Source organism: Chelmon rostratus, chromosome 1 (genome assembly GCF_017976325.1).
Source record: "Chelmon rostratus isolate fCheRos1 chromosome 1, fCheRos1.pri, whole genome shotgun sequence".
In the NCBI taxonomy this organism is placed as follows: domain Eukaryota; kingdom Metazoa; phylum Chordata; class Actinopteri; order Chaetodontiformes; family Chaetodontidae; genus Chelmon; species Chelmon rostratus.
Window position 1 is genome coordinate 30,087,776 of NC_055658.1, and position 20,888 is coordinate 30,108,663.

Sequence of the window (20,888 nt, forward strand, 5' to 3'; positions counted from 1 at the left end):
GAAGAAATCGCCGGCGCCGGAGAGAGCAGACCGATGGCTACCGTCGTTCATCATCAACTATATTAGAAACTGTTTTAATTTTACTGCCGATTTAGTGGAGCGGTGCTATGTCTTCGGGAATGACTGGACAAACGCCGTAAGTATCTGTTTAGCGTGTTTGTTGTTAATACATTTGATACGCTGAGTAACGAGACACTGCATGTTTACACCGAGCAGCAAGCTAACCAGCTTAGCCAACGTTAGCCGCCACGGTGTTTGTCAGCCTTTTAGCTGAACGTGAACCACAGGGGTTAGCTTTACCGCCAGCTAGCATACATGGTCGTGGCCCGCTAATAAATGTTAGCTTCTGAGGAATCATTTGTGCGCTTAAAAGTCCACACGAGTAAGCTGGGCTGGGTGTATGCTATCAGAACAATAGAACATTATGCTCATTTAAGTCTTAAATAGCGTTAGATACATTAGTAATATGAACCCCCCAAACCAGGATCGTAACTTGCTAAGTACGCTAGCTTAGCCTTAGCTTCAGTTAGGCACCGCTAGCTAACTTCGACTGTTGTTAGCTTAGCTAATAATAACCGCAACGCCTATTAATTTCGTACAAGCTATTAGCGTCATCAAAAAGACAAACGAAACACTTCTATAACTCTGCCTTCTACCTGTAAGACATCGTCTTTTAGCGTGGTGTACGATTGGATACAATAAACATCAATACCGTTAACTTTACTAACATCGTTTTAATTATTGAATGTGTGCTAAGTGTTTTCCGCGTGTAAAAGTATGCCTACACAAACGATACAAGAACAGAGAAAGCATGCAAAGTATTGGTGTATGTCCCCTGAGCCCCTCCTTCATTTCCCACATCACTCTTGACAAGCCCGTTCTGGTTTCTGACCTGATGACTCTCAGTAATCTAGGTCGTAGAAGTATTACTATTAAAAGTATTCAGTCAGAGGCTCTTAAATCGCCATTTTAATCTCAAAATGTTTCGCCAATCTGCGGAGATTCAACAGATCAGTTTCTGCATTTATAAGGCATGTCCATTTTCCATTGAGTTTGTGCTTTTGTGTCTTTCTTTCTGGTAGTTGAGATGTTGTCTAACAATTAATTTTTTTTATGGGTTTTGTATTTAGCATTTTGCTTGTTGTGATTTATTCTCAGGTGCCTAACCAGCCGATGGGATCAGCCAGCCCAACCTAAACAGAGTGTAGATGTCAGGCAGCAAAGGGGTAGTGAAAATGCAGGCCACCCTGTCTCTTTATCAGGAGTCGTCAGCTCTGCTGGTTCAAACAGCACAGCGTCCCAGCCACCGCAAACAGGAGAGAAGCCAGCGCCTCAGGGAGGAGTTGAAATGGCTGCAGCTATGGCTGCTAAAATAAATGCCATGTTAATGGCAAAAGGAAAGCTGTTGACTCCTCCACCGTTACTTGCAAAGGTACATATGATTTAAAAACTGGTAGCAAACAACTGCAATCTGTCATGTTTATGCAGTTGTTGGGGGGCTTACAGTTTTCCTTGTCATTTCATGTGTCTTCTAGACCCCTCCAAGTGTGCCTGTGCCAGCCGCTACAGAAGAGATGGTGGTCACAGAGGTCGACATCAATGATGTGCCGCTAAATTGCAGGGACCTTCTTACTAAAGGAAAGACGCAGGAGGAGGTAAGTGGAAAGTGGCCATGGCAGTGTTACATTTAACACATGTCACTAGTTCAGAGAACAGGGGAAGTGATTTTAAAAAAAGTTAAGGAAAGTTTTTAACAGCTTTAAATAAACATATATATTCTCTAACAATTCCTCCAGTGTCTTAATCAGATTTCCTATTACCTTTTTCAGATCAGACAGTTTAGTGGAGCAGTCGTCTCAACCAAAGGTCATTTCATGACTGAAGCTGAAAAGGGAAAAGGAGGGTATGTATTGAATCTAAGGATTTCCCAGTCAAATTTTTTGGCCCCTGACCCCCGATCAAAACTCTTTATCACTTAATATGTGCTAATACATATATGACCAGCTCATGTCCTGCAAAAGAAATATTGCATCTATTAATCTTTCACATCACTCGTATTAGAATGGCTTACTTGATGTCAGATGGTAGACAAGTTATGTGGTAATTATTTACTTCAATACAGTAAATATCATTATCATTTGTTTGGTGGTTGCTGCAAGCTATACATGCACTGTCTTACAAATCTTTGCAGTTATATTTGTAAACTGTCTACTTTCGTACTTGATTATTGCTTGCCAAGAAAATCTCGACATATTTACTAAGGATGTAATGTCCATCTAATCAATATCAGTTACCTTATAGAATGAATGTCTTGATTGTCACAGCGATAATGGGGTAAAACGAACAGATATTTGGAAGAGTGCAAAAGTTCTGCCTTGTCCATGACATTTCTGATTTGCTGTCCATCAGACAAAGACCTTTGTATTTGCATGTCCAAGGAAAGAACCAAGAGCAGGTCAATAGTAAGTAGCGCTTTTTAAATCTGCTAAATATGTGCAGAGTCTGGCATTGTCTTCATCTAATCTAATTCACAAATGTGACAAGAATCCCAAAGGGTGTTCTTTGTGTGTCCAAACAATGTTGACTTCTCTGCAACATCAGAAGCTGTGATGAGGATAAAGGAGATCATCTCAGAGGACCTGTTGAGGGCCTCGGCAGCTTCAGGAGGACAGCAGATGCCTGTAATACCTCCGCTCACACTCTACCCTCAGCCTCCTCGCCCCGTCATTCCCCCGGCTGTGCCACGGATGCCCAATACCAACTCAGTGCCAGGCCAGGGACATCGGCCTGCGGCTCCTCATTCAGGGGTAGGCACACGTGACATCCATGTTAAAGTTCACCACGCTACAAAGGGCTGTAATTACTAAAATGTTACCATGTCATAGATGTTTCTGCCTTGTAGGAGGGATTTCCCCTCACTGTCAGCAGGCCTTTCTATGTTTAGACTTAAACAAAAACATGTTTATCATTTAGCCGAACCTCTTCTTCTCTCTACATTGTGATCAGTCGTATGACTTTTATATATCTGTGCCCTGTTAGACATGGAACAGAGACAAATAAGTGGTATATTGTGCTCACTAGTTGCAGTTTTTCTAGTTGTTATTGATAAGAGCTAAGTCTATGCTCCAAACACTGCTGATTGACGTAGTTACTATGGCTTCTTAAAACAGCAGGATTTGTATGAGAAGATTTTGCTATGTTGGCCCAAAATCAGTGACCATGGTAAATGAAATAATTTTTTGTTTTTGTCCTGAAATAAAGATTACATTATTATAGATTACATCAAAGTCATCTTAAACCTCTTGGCACAAAACAAAATTGTGATAGAAAATATATGCTAGAGAGCAGACCACCAGGCACATGAGGTAGCAACATGAATAAATCAATAGTAATTTATTTGGATGTGTGACACATGAAATAATGACTTAACATATTATGCAGGTAAGGTCTATTGAGTTTAATATTGTTTGTGGCTGGTCATTGTGTGGGATTTTACAAATGGAGGTAAAGAAAGTGAGGCAAATGAAGACCATTTTTCCTTCACTGATACCCACCTCCCAAATTAAGTAGCAGTGAGAACATCCCTGGTGTACAGGGAAAAAACCTTGGATTACTGCATCTGCTTACAAATCTGTTCTGCCTCTAGTCAAATTTATTTCAGATGTCAGTAAACAGCCTAAATGTGCAGGACATAATAATAAGTCACGTTTTTCCCATATCCTCAGAGTTTTGTGCACACAAAGATTTTTGTGGGTCTGGACCAGGCCTTGCCCTCATTCAATGTGAATGAAAAGGTCGAAGGTCCAGGAGGTTCCTACCTGAGCCACATCCAGACAGAGACGGGGGCTCGAGTCTTTCTCAGGGGGAAAAGTTCTGGCTACATTGAACAAGCGTCAAAACGGGAGTCTTTTGAGCCTCTTTATGTCTACATCAGGTATGTTCATTCCAAGTACTGACCCACACTTTTCAAGTTCCCAATTAAGATTCTTATTCAACTCTGTAGCTCTGGTAGCACCACAAGTAGAACAGTCCAATCTGGCAGACTGCAAAGTACCTGTTGGCACAGAAGTCAGTTACCGTGTGGATAGCCATCTGTAAACCTTGGTGCAACATGAAAAGAAGATTGTCCGCTTCCAAAGAACCTCCAGCTACAACAGTTACAGCCCTCGAACTATTTATTTCTCACAAGTTATTAAAGGGACCTTTTGTTTTCAGGGTACGCAAACAGCACTAATAATAAACATGTTAGGGCTAATGAATGAAGCTAAAATTGCCATCTTGAAGGACAAATCTCCGAAGTAAAACTCTTAACTAAATCATAATAGGACTTGTCTGAGTTACTTAAGTAAACCCAAATTTTAATTTCAATTTAAAATTCAAACCCAAATTCTGATTAATCTGTGACTGAAACAGCCACCAAAGAGCCTGACTTGCGTATAGAAGCTAAAATCTCTTTGCTCTGTTAGTTCTGTCCTGAGTCTTTCATCATATTTAACAATGCCCTTTTGTGTGTTACAGCCACCCAAATGCAGCTGGATTGGAGGCGGCGAAGAAACTCACAGAGAGCCTGCTGGAAACTGTAAGTTCATGATATTGTCACCACAGATAAAGTTGTGGAGTTTAGCTGATTGCCTGATCGGAGGTTTAAGAAGGTGAAACTATTAAAGCATATAGTCTTCACTGATACCCACCTCCTAAAGCGACAGTGGTAGCGTGAACCACCTGGTCTCCAGAGATAGATTTTGAGTGCTCTGCACCTACCCACAATGCAACTCAACAGTTGACTATGAATCATCACAGCCGTTGCTGCTTGTTATACAGCTCCTTTGTTTTTTATCATTCTCCAGGTGAGAGCTGAACATGCCCGCATGGTTTCGATGTACACAGCCACAGGCTCAACACAACGTGAGTATTATTTTACGCCTTCTAACTAATTCCAACAGGGTGACCACATATGAGGTCCTAGTTGAGTGCTTTCTTCTTCTGGTAATTAATCCTCCCTTGGCGTCTTTAGTGGCTCAACGATAGGTTGAAATGTAGGTCACAGTTGTCAAAACACCGTTGTTGATTCATGTGATATATGCTATTAACTCCACGTTCTATACTTTCATTTCAGCATACGCAGCACATGGATTTCCACCTAATAGCAATTACTCTAGCCAGGGGTCCTGGTATAACTACCCAGCAAATGGGTATGCTGGCGGCTATTCAGCGTACCCAGGAGCCAGTGGTTATTGGAGTAATGCAAATGGTCCCCCAAGTCATTCTAACATGTCGACAAACCCTCCATCTTCTCAGGCAATGGTTCAGTATCCAGTGTGTCCTAGGAAACCGCATCCCTATCTCGTCCAGGTAATAACCAAAGATTAAGGCTACTAATCTCTAAATATTCAGCATTTATGTGTTTGTTATTTTGTTAATTGATTTAGACTGTAGGAAAAATTCTTAAAATGTTGTTGCATGTATCGTAGCCTTAGATTTTATCCCAAGTTTTCATTTTATAATATTAAGCAAGAAAAGTGGGTAAATAAGTTTTTTTTTAGTCAATCATCTAATAAATTGACCAGTTACTAATTTGTTTAAATCTACACACACACACACACACACACACACCCCACAACCTTTAAAAACTTCATATTAAAGGGTTTTGAGCTCATTGTTTATGTAACAATCCATGTTATAATGTTACGATGTGTCATGTGTATGTATGTCACGACACATGAAACCTGTTGCGGCCTTTGCTGGGTTTTAGTCATTTAACGTCCCGCTGCAGCATCAGTGTGTGTGTGTTGGTTTTGCTTTACTTAAGGATCCTGGCAGCAGTGAGACAGCGGAGCCTGAAGGATCTTTAAACGCCCCCGCTGACTCAGGAAGTCCCAAACGTCATTTCCAGGAGGGGGCTAAGGAAGAACAGGTTAGCCGAAGAGTAGCTGCACGTAGCACTCAAAGATAATTCTGGCCACTTCAGCATGAACTCAATGATTAGCCTGTTTGAGTTACTGCTGACAGTTAAATGTCTGGTCTTCACCATTAACAGCTTCAATCATCACTGCTAAACCTCAAAAATCATAGAATAAGTCAAATACATATCGTTGTCTGTAACGAGACATATCTTTTAAATGTTGAATGAAGACCATTCAAATTGGGTCTTTTTTTTAAATTATTATTTTTAACGTTGCTGCCCTGCTGCCCATCTACATACAAGTCAATTTGACACATTTGGCCACAAATCAGAATTTTGCAGTTGTCCAGATTTTACTACATCAGACAGATATCAGGTGTTTTTGCAATTATTGTATATAAGTAAACTTGTAATTAGGTATACGATGGCTCAGGGTTTTAGCGTTTTTATGGATTTTCAAGTTGATTTTCTTTTTTAAAGGAATATATTCAAGAAATGAGCTGCTGATTATGCTGCTGCTGAGACACAATAAAACGACTTTCTTTGAAACATTAAGTATCACCTGCTGGAGAATTGTTTCTCACTCATTTTTTATTTAACACCAACAAATTGCAGACATTACAGCAGGTTGCTGAATACATTTTGATTATTTAATCCAACTACCCCCCCCCCTACCAGCCAACAGGACTCACCTGGATTTTTCTATTTTTTTTTTTAATGTCTTTGAAAAAAGAAAAAGTCAGTTTATTTAGTAAAGAAAGTTTTAAAAATAAGCAGCCCTAAGCATGAGGATGTTTTCACATGCAAAAAAAAGAGCTTTCTCATGGATCTTTGTGTTTAAGTTTCGAATGGTCTTAAATGTTTGGTGTTTTTCTGTGCAGCCTCCCAGCAGCTCTCCAGAGGGTCCTGCTGATCAGGAGTCTGAACTTCCTGCCCCCAGTGCTGGAGAGGAGAAAATAGTAGAAAGGTGTGTTAATAGATCTAATTTCCCCTGTATGTTATCCTGCATGAATCCTGTGTGGGTTATGATGATTTTTTTTTTTCTTCTCGTCAGGATTCTGATGCCTCCGCCACCGCCCCCCTTTGTGGCTCCCGCCCCTGTTACACGCAAACGGCCGAGAGACCCAGTGACAGAAGATTCACCCAGTCTGCCCATCAGTGCTGCATCAATGGGTATGAATTTCTTGATTTCCTAAAATTCTGAGAGCCTTGTCTGTTGCATGAAATGGCATCTGCCCCCATGGAGGAATGGGGGAGGGGAGGAGACCTGTGTGAATCTCTCCACTGGTGGAACCCACTAACATAATCCTCTTGTATATGTTTTTTGTCTTTCCCTTGTTTTCTCTCTCAACATGTGTCCCGGGACCTGCCTGTTATGGATGTGTGCTCTGCTGCCGTTTCATTTGATATCCCCCCCCTGGCTGTGGATCAAACGAACTCAAAAACCACCGCTAACATGGGGCTCCTCAATGGGTTTCCTTTTTGTTATGTTCTCTCTCTTTGCCCCCCCTCCCCCCGCTCATGTCTCCCACCTTCCCTCTACTTCTCTATCTCTCTACTTTTATTGTGCCCTTGCAGGTGTTCAAGAAGACGTGTGCGAGAAGAAGTCTAAAGTGGACGAAGATTCATCGGGGCTAGTGCCCTACGGAGGAGATTCCTCTGACGAAGAGGAGGAAAGGACACACAGCAGTAAGACCGATAACTCATAACCCCTGCCCTGCCTCGCCCCACCCCCACTGCCCAGGATACCCACAGACCCAAAGTCATTCAGTATACTAACACAGTTCTCAACCCCCATAAAAGGAAAAATCCACCCTCACATATTATCAGACACTGTTTTAGGATCATACAAGTGTTTTTACCCCCCCCCCCCTCCTTTTTTGTTTTTTTTAGAACAAAGAACGAATTTGTGTACCAACATCCGTTTAAAGACAGGTGACCAAGCTTCATTCACTATCGAGTATTTGTATAGGAGTAATGTAAAGTGCAGATGATTGAGTATAAAGTAGACTGTAGATACAAAAAACACTGGTATAATCTTTGAATTATCACCAGTTTCTGATGGTTGGTGCTTTCCTGGACTCGGTTTTTATTTTCCCGTCCTGGTCTCGGTTTTGCTTTGCGCCGTTCTGTTTCAGTTGGTTTTGTCACGCACCTCCCAGGATGTCTTTCTACATCTCCTCACACGATGGTTGTGATCCTGTTGGTTTCAGTCAAAGGTGGCCATATTTAAACTTATGTTCGCCTTTAAAGCAAATGTAAATATAGAATTAGCCTGCTGACTAGTCATTGTGCATATGTTTGTAGCCGCGTTACTTAAAATGCAACACAACTTGTGGCTACACGTCATCAAGGAATTTTGAGGTGATGGTTTTAGAAAATACAGGTCTTTTCTACAGTGTTTTTCTCCTTTGTGTTATTGCTGTCTTGGCAGAAGCCTTTTTTTTATTCTGACTATAAAACGTGCACTTATCAGTCTGTTAAATGGAAGATAAAATTTCTGTTGCAAAATATGTACCCCCTAAAAAAAATGGCCACTTTTAACAGTGTGGAAGTATTTGGGGTGGATTTTTCCTTTTAAGATGTGAATACAATTGTATAATAACTATAAATGGATTTTCTTTCTTAAAACAATTTTATTTCATTTTTCAAAGCATCTTTTGTTCATCAGAAACAAGCCCCTTATTCCGTTTTTTAATTTATACACTAGGTCTGCTGCAGTTGCTGATGGTATAAATACATATTGTAAAATTCAGTGAAACTTTTTCTTATCTTGGAAAATGGTGTATGCCTGTTCCCATGGAATACAATAATAAAAACAACTGAAAGCCCCTTATTGTCTTTAGATCCCACACATTTTCTACTGCTGAGGATGGTCAACAGATGCTTTATTTATGAATTAGGGTTATCTTTACTGAGGATGTCACTCAGATCTTCAGTAAGTATTAAAAACAAAGTTGTTTCACTTCCTACCATCCTGGGTTTTATTTCATGTTAACATTAGATATGACTGCTGGTGTCAGATGAATGCGTACTCAGGAGCCTCTATGCCGTTGTGCACAGTAAGGGCTCCTGGATTGTCCAGGCCAAAGCAGGGGTGGACATAATTTTGGAACTGACAGTGGAAGGTGTGTAGGTGTTGTTCCAGATCCACATTAAAGAAGGACAGAGTCCCCCTGTCGTAGTCCAGTGCCACTCCTATCCGCACTGGGTTCACTGTAATCCTCAGGTCAGGACTCCAGCCATTGTGCAGAAACTCGTATTTATGCCTAAAGGGAAAAAAAAGGGAATTGTTATGATTGTGGTTGGCAAAGTAGTTCAAAATATAAAGCTTTTTCTCTCATCCTGTTTGGGATAATTTTCCAGCATCAGCCGTTGTAAAGCAGATGCTGAATCACGAGCCAACAGCAGGATTTCAAAAGGCTGCGGATTAAAGAAAATGAGAAATGTGATTGTTAAATTGCACGTAGGTAGAATCACTGAGAAGATGCCCACAACGGAAACCGCATTCATCACTGATCTGTGAAATGTGACGATTCAACTGTCCTGCTTTGTTCCAAGATGAGTTGCCATAGCAACAATTGTAAAGTAACAGATATACAACTGTTGGTACCTTCAGTGGGCTTAGCTTTGCATAGAACGGATGCACAATTTTTTGCTTAGGAGAGGAAAATTTGTGGTAGCTAAAAATACAGTCTTGGCCCAGTTTCCATGAACTGCAGTAGTGGTCCCTGGGAGAGCCAGCATGCTAATGGTATCTGATTGGCTGAAAAAACTGCATCTACTTGGTCTGTGTAGTCTTGTGAAAATGAAAGGCCGTTTCTCCCCCCCAGCTTGCACAACAAATGGGAATAAGTGCATTTTAAAACGTGACTGTGCAGCACACCAAGGCTACTTTAACCCTTGTGTTTTGTTGAAACTTTTAGTTCTTCATTGTTTGGGCTCCCACAGGCCCCCCACTGCTGTTTGTATAAAAATAATTTAATTGCAAAATCAATGTTTTCCTTGAAATATTTTTTTTCTTTTCTTCTGACCCCATTAAAAAAAAAACCCAATATGTAGAAAAGTCGAGGTGGTAACCCCTCCCTCTGCTGCAAACAAAATACAGAAGTGACCATAAAGGAGTGGTTCTCAGAATATTTCTATCATGCCCCCCCTTCAGAGGCCAAAAAAAGTTGATGCACCTGACTCCACATATTTAAAAATCAATAATAAATGATGATGATGGGGGAAGCAACTGATAAAAAACTACTGAAATAAAGTTAGTGTGGTAGCATCAGCAAACACTTGTTTATTATCCTACATAAATCATCTTTATTAATTCCATAGTTTTCCTCTGGTTGCCCCCCACCCCTCCTGATCAAGAACCACAGCCTCAAAGCATTGTTGCTTCATGAAATAATGTTTTTTCATGTTTCAGAAGTAATACAGGCTGTAAATATGTGCTCCTCCGTTTGCTGAATAGTCATTCACAGACCAGTGAGCTGTATGTCACTCCATGATGTGACGTCTGGGCCAGTTAGACTGTTAAAAAAACTCCAGTAACAGAAATCTTCTGTATCAAACTGTTTTAAAGCTGAGACTCCAAACACAACACAGGGTTCAATAATATTCACAGTCATGCTGTGTTAACAGAAGTGCTGCGCCGTCACCTGGATGGGGTGAGAATGTGTCTCATACACCAGGAGGTGGTGTTCGCTCCGAGGTACGAGTTCCTCTCTGTGTCCTCATACGCAACTCCAATCCTGAACTCTGTCCCATCATCCACCTCGACTTCCCAGTAATGCCTGCCTCGCACTGGAATCAGATCCCCCAGGACGGCTACACATCTGCACACACACACACACACACACACACTCTCTCTTATTTTACACGTCTGCACTCCTAAACGGTCATCTTGAAATCTCCTGCACAAGTATCCACCCCGTGCTTTACCTGGTGAAGGTGTAGTCCTCTAAAGCCATTGCACTAATTGGCAGCTCCTCATCGCCATAAAATATGGTGAAGCCATCTTCAGAGATGGACAGGCAAGGATGGGCACTGTCCTCCAGGAGATAGAAGAATGTACCTGCGCAGGTAAGCAAATGCTGTTAGCCATCATATGAACATGCAAAAAAAACTGCTAAAGTATACTGTCGTTTAGAAGTGAAGTACAATGTTGATAGAACTTTATACTTGTCCCGTATTACAATTATTCACAGACTATCGTTGGTAGTTGCTTTTCAGATAAAGATTTCTTCAAAAATTTGATCAGACCAGAAAAAAACGACCCAGCAATATGGACCAGACAAGGTGTCATGAGATCGGTCTAAGGCGCTGCCAGTTATTCAATGTGGGAGGACGTTTTAAAACCACAATTCTAAACGTTTTTTTGGCTTTTGCTCTCATACTTCAGTTCAACCTAGGGATGCACGATAATTGTTTTTTAAAACCGATACCAATAACCGATAACTTTCAGCTCCTTAAGGCCGATACCGATAACACACACATATACCTAACATCATGACATCAATACCATGAACAGAACCAAAAACAGCTTTGACTCTTTAGATGAAGAGATATTTATTTTTCCAATGAAAAACTACTGGTAAGCCTCTCAAACATGTTCTCAAAGCTATCAAACAAACCTTTTTGATATCTCACATCAATTTAAATAAGGTGCATTACTTACTGATATAAAAAATAAAGGCCCCTTGAAATGATGCAAATACATGCATCAGGATTACAAACTGAAAAAGTGCATTCCAGAAGTTTACAAAAAATAAATATACATAGAAAATTAATGCACTGGCACAAGTTAGATTCATACATTTCTATTTAAACAAACTGAAAAAGTGCATTCCTCAATGACAACAAAAATAATGCACAGTGCATATCGTACTGACAGAAGTTAGAAGACGGCACTCTTAAATACTCAATTCTGATTGGTCAATCGCGGAAATTCAGCGGTGTTCCTAACAGTCAGACTAAAGGGGCAATCCCTTAATGTACCAAGCTCAATAACAAATCGCCAGCTGATTTGAGAGGCATAATATGGAGCATTTTCCGTACATTACTTTTAATTTGTTTGGAGAGGACCAAACACTTGGCTGGAGAATGATGTCCCCAGCAAAAAAAGACGAGAAAAGTAAAGAACAACGCTGGACCGACAGAAGGAGCGATATTAAGACACAAAAGACTTGAGGACGCAGAGATTGACCAGATTGAAGCCGACAGGCACGAAAAAAACACCAAGAGAAACACAGCATGGACGATCGGTCTGCTAAAAGACTGCTGAGTGGAGACAAAACTGGAGACAGATTTTTTAATGTCTGACGCTGAAAGCAGAAATCAGCTGATGCAGGACTTTTATCCATCAGTCCGAAAAAATAGCGTAGCATAAACTGTCTCCAGCTACGTCTCTCTCAGGTCTGGGATATCCCGTCACTTCTCCACATTTGACATGATTTCGCTGAATATCTGTAAAGAAATAAGTTTTCCTGCCTGCCGTCCTGCGCACAGTGAGAGGCGGTTGCTACGCAACGTACGTGTTTACATCACACTGTGACATCACACAGTGACGTCACACACTGACATCAGAGATAACACGGTGACATCACACAGTGACATCACATGGTGATGTCAGTGACGTCACGCTGTGACATCACACGCTGTGACATCACAAACTGACATCACACGGTGACATCACACTGTGACAGCTGGCCAAAACAAACTGAAAAAAGGCAGTCCATAGTAAGTCAAGCACCATCATGTCCATGATTAAATCTTCAATAACCTTAGCCCGTGGGTCATCTTTGGCAAATTTCTTGGACTTTTCGAAAGCCTCGCCGACGCGTAAGTCCCAGTGGCTTCTTTGCGGCTGGCTTGCTAACGTTAGCGTCTTTAGCGGGCCGTCCTCATATGCTTTCCAAACTCCGTCAAAGCGGTGGTTATGTTTCAGGTGACCGATCGGGTATTAAAGCTTGTGCCATTTCTCGCTCCTAGTGGAACTCGCTTGGAACATTTGTTACGAATAACCAGCGAACAATCTTCTTTGGAAACTTTGAAGAAGTCTGAACTCTGTTTTCATAAGCACGCTGTGCCGAATGCTGCATTCAAGGTGTAACGTACATTCCCCCGTTCCCTCGTCGTTCTTTCGGCCTATTTAAGTTCATGTTTCTATTTTTTGTGTGTAACATGTGAAAAAATACTGCGAATGTTAATTCAAGTCAGCAAATAGCAAAATTATGACCGAGTTAACGAGTTGTTTTCTGGCATGAGGGGGTATTCTTGATTTTTCCCAGTGAGAAAGAGTTTTTCTGATTATGCTAACGTCACTTGAACGCAGCATTCACTGCAGGCCATTCGGGTCTCATAGTGGCAGCGAGGCACTGCCGTGCTGACAAAAACACATATGTTATCGGGGCTGTTCGTCATGATATCGGACTTATCGGAATGACATCATAATTTCCTGTTATCGGCCCGATAACTATCGGCCCAATAATTATCGTGCATCCCTAGTTCAACCTCTTTAGGACTCAAACCAATTCCAACTCGATGTCGGTGCTTTGTATAATGTGGTCACAAACAGGACTGGTGGTACCTCTGGTGTAACTGCAATGAAAATAACACTGACAGATACTTCTATACCTCTACTTAAGTAAAGTTTGAATGAGTTACTTCTACTTGTAATGAGATATGTTCATAAATTGGAGCTACTTTTAAGTAAATGACGCGACTGACCACTGGCTGAAAGCGTCACGATCGGGCTGATCCGTGACGCCTCTCACCTGTTGTGGAGACGGTAATAACTTCACTCCTGTCGCTGGGCCCGCCGACGTTGACTGCTCTCACAGAGATGAGGTAACGGCGTCCTGTCTGCAGCTGGATCAGACACTGACAGGTGGGCACGGCGACTATAGACCTGGGGGGTCAATGAATGGGACAGGACGCTGAGATCGCTTCCTTTTTGAATATATTAAATGCACAGTGTTGACAGCTTTTTGGGTTGGCTTTTATTTACACCTCTAGTCTCAAGTCTTGATATAACATCTTGTCTCACAACTTCTCAAACACTAGGTGGATAAATGGGGTGGCTGAGTGGGAACTTTGTCATATTTGGACCACGGGCCTATTTCAGTTGATGCAGTTCAGGCTCCTCTGCGCAAAAACACACCAACGATTGAAATAAATGCTTGACTGTTCTGTGAAGTGACCCCAAATGCGAGGACAGTATTCTCGCTGAGGCTAACAGTGCTGCAGGAGCAGAAGCTAAGAATAGATTTTCTAGGACAGAGTGTGTCTTGATTCAGCAGCTCTATAACCATGGGACCTCAAAACTCCCAGGCAAGCACTGACGCAGGCTTGTTTATGGACGTATTGAAGCAAAAGCCTCATAAAGGACGGGCCGGTGTAGGCAAATACCATGGGGTGCTGCATCTGTGAAGCACATCCAGTGGAGCGTCCCTGCTTTAACCGAGCTATTTGAACTTCATCGGGGTGCGTGAACTGGTTGCAAAACATGATAAATTTCAAGGAAAACGCAATTAAATCTGCAGCTTGTCAAGCAGCTGCAGGTGTTGGTTAATAACGCAGGTCTTACTCAGTAACGCCGCTCTGTGTGCCATCAGTGCCCATCTCACTGAGCTCCACGGTGTAAGAGTCTACAGGGTTGGTGTTGCCGGAGTCCCAGCGGACCAGCGCAGCCTCTGGACAGCTGGTACACTCCCTCTGCTTGATCACCGGGGGGGACGGCACTGGGCAGGGAGGAATCAGCGATTTCAGACTCTATTCTCTCTAACATCAACCATACTGGACTGATAACAACATAGAGGAACAACAGAACAATTATTAGCAGCTGTGAGTGTGGCACTTGTCACCTGTCATGTATAGGGCCTTCTCGCTCGCTGGGCTGATGCCCGTGGTGTTGGTAGCCGTCACCCACAGCTCGTACTGAGCATTAGGCAGCAGATCTGTGACGGTGCAGTGGGTCTCCTTCACTTTCACCTTGCCCACTGAAAGGCGAGCACAGGTTTACACGTGGCTGCATTGTTCGAAACAGACGCTAATCAGCAGTAGATGGTGTGAGTGTGTGGGCGGTGTCTCTTGAGCTGTACCGTGCGGCGCGCAGGTGCTGTCTGCCGGCGTGTCCTCCAGCACCGGCCTGTAGTAAAGCTCGTAGTACTCCACCGTGTCGTCGGAGAACAAGCTCCAGCACACACGCAGCGACGTCTGGGTGGCAGAGTTGGAGATCTGGGGGTTGATTACTGGGGCAGATGGAGCTGTTTTATATCAGAGAAACATTATTTGCCCGGTTTTGCTATCAAGTCATACAATCAAAAGTGCTAAGATAACTGTACAGGAGCACATTTAAATAAAAAGTAAAGATGCATTATGATAGATTGTTCCAGTTGCAGCTCAGCATTGACGACTTTGTGCTTTACTTATTATATTCTCATGTGTGAAACAGTGACTTCAGAATCAAATATAGCATTCACATTATCCTAAATATCCCTTCCTTCTGAAGCACATACAGAAACAGGACAGGCTTTTGTGCAAGTTTAATTAGGAAGACTTTGTCTCTCACATTCTGCCTTTATTCCTCTCTGGGTGAATTTCTGCCATTTCTTCTTGCTCTTATCTTCTGCACCGCCTCTGCTGTAACACGCTGTCAAAGTATCTGAGCGGTGATCTTTCTGCCTGCCTTCCTGAGGTCAGATCGGGCCTTAGTGGCTGTTATTTTAAATATCACTGGAATCCTGTAATTTCGTTGCCTGCAGGACATTCAGGGAAATTCAACTGATAGTTTCCATCGTCCACCATCGCCGGTGTTTACACTCTGGGATCCTGTCCTGTCTCCACGTGGGCCTACGCTTAATGAAGATGCTTCAAATCAATAGAGTCCAATCATCATGGTCTCTCTCTGCTGCTAACCTCAATAAATATTACGCACTTCCCAATGATCTCTCCACAATGAACGGTCTTTAAATCACACATAACGGGGCCGTGTTGGTGACTCAGACCTGGCACAACGTTGATGGAGTCCATCATGGTTTTGACATCCGACAGGTCAGCGAGCGGCGTGTTGAATTCAAGACACGTGGCCAACGTGAGGTCCATCTCCTCTTTGGCAAACTCCTCGATTCTAGTGTCGCACAAAAAGGAGAGCTCTGAATACTAAGATTTAAGGTAAAGCAGCGAGAGCCGGGCCCTTCGTTCGGACCGGTCAAAAGGTCCGCTCACGAGCGTTTCCAGGAGCAGTGGATGGAGTTTGCTCAGTTGTCATGGAAACTGACTGAGTCAAGTGAAGTCAATTTCTATAAATCACAACAGAGGTTATCTGAGGGCTTTTCAAATAGAGCAGGTCTAGACCGCACTCTTTGCATTATTATTAGACTTTGATACTCTTTACCCCAAGCGCTCTCAATGCTCTGCAGAAAGCTCGTACGTGGACCTCGACTAAGGATTTTTATATCAAAGGACTTTTTCCAAGGCCAGGAACTTACTTTCACGATCAAACTTTGTGTACTTTAGTGGTGGAATATAACTAAGTACATTTACTCAAGTATTCAAGTACAAATTCAAGGTGCTTGAGGTTTTCCATTTTATGCAACTTTATATGTCTATTCCACAACATTTTAGAAGCAAATACAGTATTCACTCCACCACATTCCTCTGATAATAGCTACTTTTCTGATTACAATTTTTCGTACCCCTGTCCAGTGAAAACCATGCATCTCCAATGTAAACTGAAGAACCAGTGTTCCTTTATGATGTGAGAAAATTCTACTACTTGAGCTCAATAAGCCACCTGAAACACCTCTTGGATTAGCTGCACTGGCGCAGCGACACTACAATCACATGATGATCTTACTGAATACGATGCATTGCTGTAAAATTAATTTACCCAAGCAGTTAAAATCAGCTCAACCTCAAAAAACACCTGCAGAAAAATGCCACATGCACACTAATGCAGCAGGAATATTAACCCAAAAACATCATAATCAAATTTGAAACACTACACTTACATTCCTTCACGTCACTAAGGTTTTGAAGGCAGGAATGCAGTATTTTAAATGAAGTGTTAGTAGTTTTACTTCTTCCACCACTGGTCTACTTACAAAATATTAGTCTGAAACTGCAGGCATAAACACCTACTAACACAATATCAGCCGTGTGCCGTCACTGGTTAGTCTGTTCAAATTGCACTATAGTCACCACCAGTGAACATGTGGCATACTCACTGAGCTGCACCATAGTTACCTTTTAATGGCGGGCATAACAGTCTGTCAATGAAGGTCAAAGAAAGCCATTGAACAACAGAGTAAGTAATGTAGAGATACTAATCAGTATACATTTATCATGCACACAACTGCATTCTGCACATTTGACTGACTGTCAGACGAAAAAGACCACAAGCCGCGACACCTTCAGGAAAATCCTCTTGTCTTGGCTGCGGTAGATCTCCTGGGCCGTCTCAATGAGCTCCTTGGAGGCGTCCATCGCCTGACCGCAAGCCAGCAGCTGATTGTACAGGGCCTCCAGCTTGCCCTTCTTCTCCTGCTCCAGGCCAGCCGCCCTCTCGTCATATCGCTGGGACAACGTCTGCAGCACGTCATTGTAGTGCTGCTCCAGGTGCTGCTCCCGGCGGCCAAAATTCTCCTGCACATACATGTATGTGATCACAGCGGCGCCGTTAGAGAGGCGCGCATTTGTAGTGCATCAAACAAAATAAGCAAAGATGAGAAAAACTGAGGAGACGATGACAGATCAAGGAAGGGGATGAATGAAATGCACATGTTGATTCCTGAGTTCAGCCCCTCCAGGGGACATAAAAAGAAGTCTTCCCAAATGCTCACACAGCCCTAAAATAATACATCAATGTCAAAACAATGTGCTTCACTGAACTGAAAGTCTTTTGGAAGGGATGTTTACCTCCACGGTGAGAAAGATTTCCTCCAGATGACCCGCAAAGCTCTCCATCTCAGCAACCTTCCCTTGCAACCGATCCCTGATTGTCTGAAAACAGATGAAAGGCACACTTTCACCCCCTCTCCTTTTAATTCAAGCCAGAAGCGTAAACCCTTTCTCAGCCTGTGCTGTCAGGACTTTCTGCTCATGTCTGGCTTGGTGAGAACGCTCTCATGTGGACAGCTCCATCTTCTGGGAAGTAGCTACAAAGAAATCTGCAATGCTAAATGCGAGTCCACAGTCCTTAAGTGTGGTGTAAAGGCCATTTTTGAAGGAAATAAACGGATAAATGTGAACGTTTTAATGTATAGTTAAGAATAAGAATTTCTTTTTCAAGAATCGTCGCATTTCTTGGGCCGCCGGTTCTGTTTTTATGCTGCCATTTTCACTAAGACTCTTATGACAAAGTGGCTTAAAGAAATGTCAGAGGTCAAATAAAATCAGAAAAAGCCAGAACTGTGTTAGTGTCCCCCACCTCGGTTTCTCCCTCCTGAAACACGTCATCGTCATCATGTCCATCTTCTGCCCCAGTGGGAGATGGAGAGCTGCCATCACAGGGCTCAAAGCGAAGGGACTCGTTGGTGTCCACGGAGAACCTCTGGAAGGTGGAAACGTCCCGGGCCGACCTCCCTCCTCTGTCTGGAACCACGCTGTAGGGCTCCATGGCGGTCGACCCCCTGCTTAACTCCTGGTGCTCAGCCTCCTCTGTGATCACACCCAGTCTGCCCCCTCTGATCTCATACAGGTCCATGAGGACAATGACTGCAGCAGGACAAAGGCTGATACAAGATCAACACAATTCAGCCTAACCAGTTACAGATCAACAAGCATTCAGAATAAAATCTATCTGAACAACAACACATTATGAGATCTCAAAACTACACTTCATACTTGAACCAAGTCAGTGCAGAACAATCTGTTAATTGAATTATTACAAGTGAAAGAGCAGCTGATGGCAAGTTTACCTGGATAATTCAGTAAATCAGTCTGTTCTAAGCAACCATTTCAGGCCAACAGTGGCGTCCGACAGGCCAACTCTGAATGCAGTCCAACCTTCACCCAGAAACTGGGACCAAAATAGATGGGACTCAGATTGCTCAGGGGCATGTCAAACATCCGTGCAGGAAGTTAGTTATTTATTGGATAAAAAATACCATTTAGACTAATCAAAGGCCTGAGTTTTGTTAGCACTAAAAAAAATCTAATTAGTGCCAGTTTCAGTTCTGTACTACCCACTGCTTTGATATCAGGAGATGGAAATCCCCGAACATGTGATTCAAAGGTTAAAGTTGAACACGATACCGTGGACATTATGGTGCATTCATTGCGCCTCGTAAACTTACGCTGCCATCATTCAAGCGCTTTTGAACAGACACATCTGGAATGTGACCCCCTCTACTCTTTCAGCAACACGGTCATCGAGGCTGGCTCATTGTCGTTATTGTTGCTTTGCCGTAGAAATCAAGCAAAACGTATCTGTAGTAAACGAAAAAATGAGGATTACTGGGGACAAGTTGTGTGCAATCAACAACACAAGTAGAATTATAGTTAACAGCCTAGCTAAATAATTCCTACGAAACTACAGGGCTTCCACTGTTTTCTCTATCACAACGTTTATTCGCAGTAAATGTGATAACGTCTTCAAACGGTATATTTATCACTGTGTGAAAACCGTTAACCTTTGGTTTAGAGAAAGTTCCGGATGCTTCTGCGGTCCTGAAGGCAGCTTACGTCACGCAAATGGCGGACGTTGTAAACAGAGCCAGCAGCGACTCGGAGGCCAAAGTGAAACATCTCTTTTTAAGATGAATAACGTGGAGTGCGAGCGTCTGGACAGCCTGGAGGGCTGGGTGGCCGTTAAAAGCAACATATTTGAAGAAACCGAGACGTTTAAGCTGGGCTTCATCGTACAGTGGAACGTCATCGAGTGTAAGTTCGCTGTCACCTGCCACAACCGGACGCTACAGCGGCAGAAGCGCAAAGCAGAAGTTGCCGTTGTCGGCGACCCGCAGATGAGCTGGGCTGGACTCTTCTCCGTCAAGGATCTGAAACATATCCATCAGCAGTTTACATGCGTGGCAGACATCTTGGGAGCCTGCTTCCCGGATTTGTCCGAGTTCGAAGACGGAAACATTTGGGACTTGCTCTTCCTGAATCGGCGCTCCGGTCCCGACGACGATGAGAGGGATTTTGACACACCGTGTCGGAAACTCGAGAAATACTTCAGCACAGCCATCGACATCTGCGGCCGAAAGATTGTCCTCGACACGTTATTCACTCAGGATGAGCGAGACGTCGAGGAGTACTTTGAAAACCTGCAGGAGTTTAAAAGGAAGACCATGCAGGAGGAAATGTCAAGGGCCAAGGGTCACCTGCGACAGGTGGGCTGGCATGTGCGGTGAAATGACCCACATCAGGGCTGTGGGTGCTGTACAAACACTCAATTTCCAGGTTATTAGAAACACTGATGAAATCGATGCAATCTAATACAACAACCCTGCAATACTTCTGTGCCTCTCTCCTGTGTGCAGCCAAAACTCGTAGAAGAAGTCAGAGAAAACATCTTCGATGCACTCAGAAGTAGACATGGACAAGCCAGACAAGCATTTTCACAAGTGTTGTTTCACTCGAGTGAAAGAGAAAGGATTTAAGATGCACTAAGTAAGGGGAAACCTCTCTAGGTTCCCTCTATGTTTTGATGCAGGACTAGCACCACACAGTGGTCCCACAAGTCTGAAAGCAGGCCTAGAATGACACAGCAAGCCTTTGCTGTTTGTGCATGAGATGTTGCAACATCCCCAGCTCTGATGTTTGTGCTTCAGCCAGTGAGGTTTACCAATACCATGGTGACGGTACGAAGACAGCCCAGAGATATGAGACAGTGGGAAGAAGGCAGCCAGTGTGCAAAGCATCGGCTACGTCTAATGAAACCCAATATGCAGTAAATCCCACCTTCATTAAGATCATGCGGTGGTTTGTTGAGACTGCGTCAGAGAGCGGATTCAATTTGCATCATATCTTACGATTAAATCTTATA

The 20,888-nt window shown here is 42.9% G+C and overlaps 3 protein-coding genes across 7 annotated transcripts in view; 2 read left to right on the forward strand and 1 right to left on the reverse strand.

The window, feature by feature from the left end:
* On the forward strand, positions 1-8,734 carry LOC121609114 (KH homology domain-containing protein 4-like). Its single transcript, XM_041940702.1, has 14 exons — positions 1-136; positions 1,159-1,432; positions 1,536-1,655; positions 1,830-1,903; positions 2,410-2,462; positions 2,602-2,807; positions 3,726-3,934; positions 4,519-4,579; positions 4,848-4,905; positions 5,117-5,352; positions 5,810-5,914; positions 6,784-6,869; positions 6,957-7,075; positions 7,481-8,734. The coding sequence occupies exons 1-14, from the start codon at positions 108-110 to the stop codon at positions 7,609-7,611; spliced, it is 1,761 nt and encodes a 586-aa protein (XP_041796636.1). The 5' UTR covers positions 1-107; the 3' UTR covers positions 7,612-8,734.
* On the reverse strand, positions 8,157-20,004 carry LOC121608876 (fibronectin type III and SPRY domain-containing protein 2). Of its 4 annotated transcripts, none has more exons than XM_041940328.1 (14): positions 19,531-20,004; positions 19,195-19,327; positions 18,327-18,630; positions 17,816-17,899; positions 17,309-17,542; positions 17,144-17,166; positions 15,904-16,025; positions 14,998-15,162; positions 14,761-14,895; positions 14,484-14,637; positions 13,672-13,805; positions 10,838-10,970; positions 10,555-10,731; positions 8,157-9,171 (listed from the first exon to the last, which is right to left on the reverse strand). In XM_041940328.1, exons 2-14 carry the CDS (start codon positions 19,203-19,205, stop codon positions 8,922-8,924), a joined length of 1,926 nt encoding a protein of 641 aa, XP_041796262.1. In that variant the 5' UTR covers positions 19,206-19,327; positions 19,531-20,004; the 3' UTR covers positions 8,157-8,921. The 4 variants fall into 4 exon arrangements, with proteins under 4 accessions (XP_041796262.1, XP_041796516.1, XP_041796431.1 ...); XM_041940582.1 differs by having other exon boundaries at positions 8,158-9,171; positions 18,327-18,613; XM_041940497.1 differs by having other exon boundaries at positions 8,158-9,171; positions 18,327-18,613; positions 18,817-19,327.
* Positions 19,584-20,888, forward strand: part of LOC121608748 (WASP homolog-associated protein with actin, membranes and microtubules) — a 13,831-nt gene continuing 12,526 nt past the window's right edge. For both annotated transcript variants that reach the window (XM_041940121.1, XM_041940206.1), the window contains exon 1: positions 19,584-20,232. In XM_041940121.1, coding sequence (XP_041796055.1) covers positions 19,657-20,232 — 576 coding nt within the window. In that variant the 5' untranslated portion in view covers positions 19,584-19,656. The remainder of the gene's footprint in view (positions 20,233-20,888) is intronic.

Coding starts and splice junctions, on each gene's coding strand:
- LOC121609114 (XM_041940702.1), top strand. CDS start 108: ATGTCTTCGGGAATGACTGGACAAACGCC. Junction 137..1,158: donor GGAATGACTGGACAAACGCC/GTAAGTATCTGT, acceptor ATTTATTCTCAG/GTGCCTAACCAGCCGATGGG. Junction 3,935..4,518: donor CCTCTTTATGTCTACATCAG/GTATGTTCATTC, acceptor TGTGTGTTACAG/CCACCCAAATGCAGCTGGAT.
- LOC121608876 (XM_041940328.1), bottom strand. Junction 16,026..17,143: donor GTTATGCCCGCCATTAAAAG/GTAACTATGGTG, acceptor GTGCGACACTAG/AATCGAGGAGTTTGCCAAAG. Junction 14,896..14,997: donor CAGCACCTGCGCGCCGCACG/GTACAGCTCAAG, acceptor CTCGCCTTTCAG/TGGGCAAGGTGAAAGTGAAG.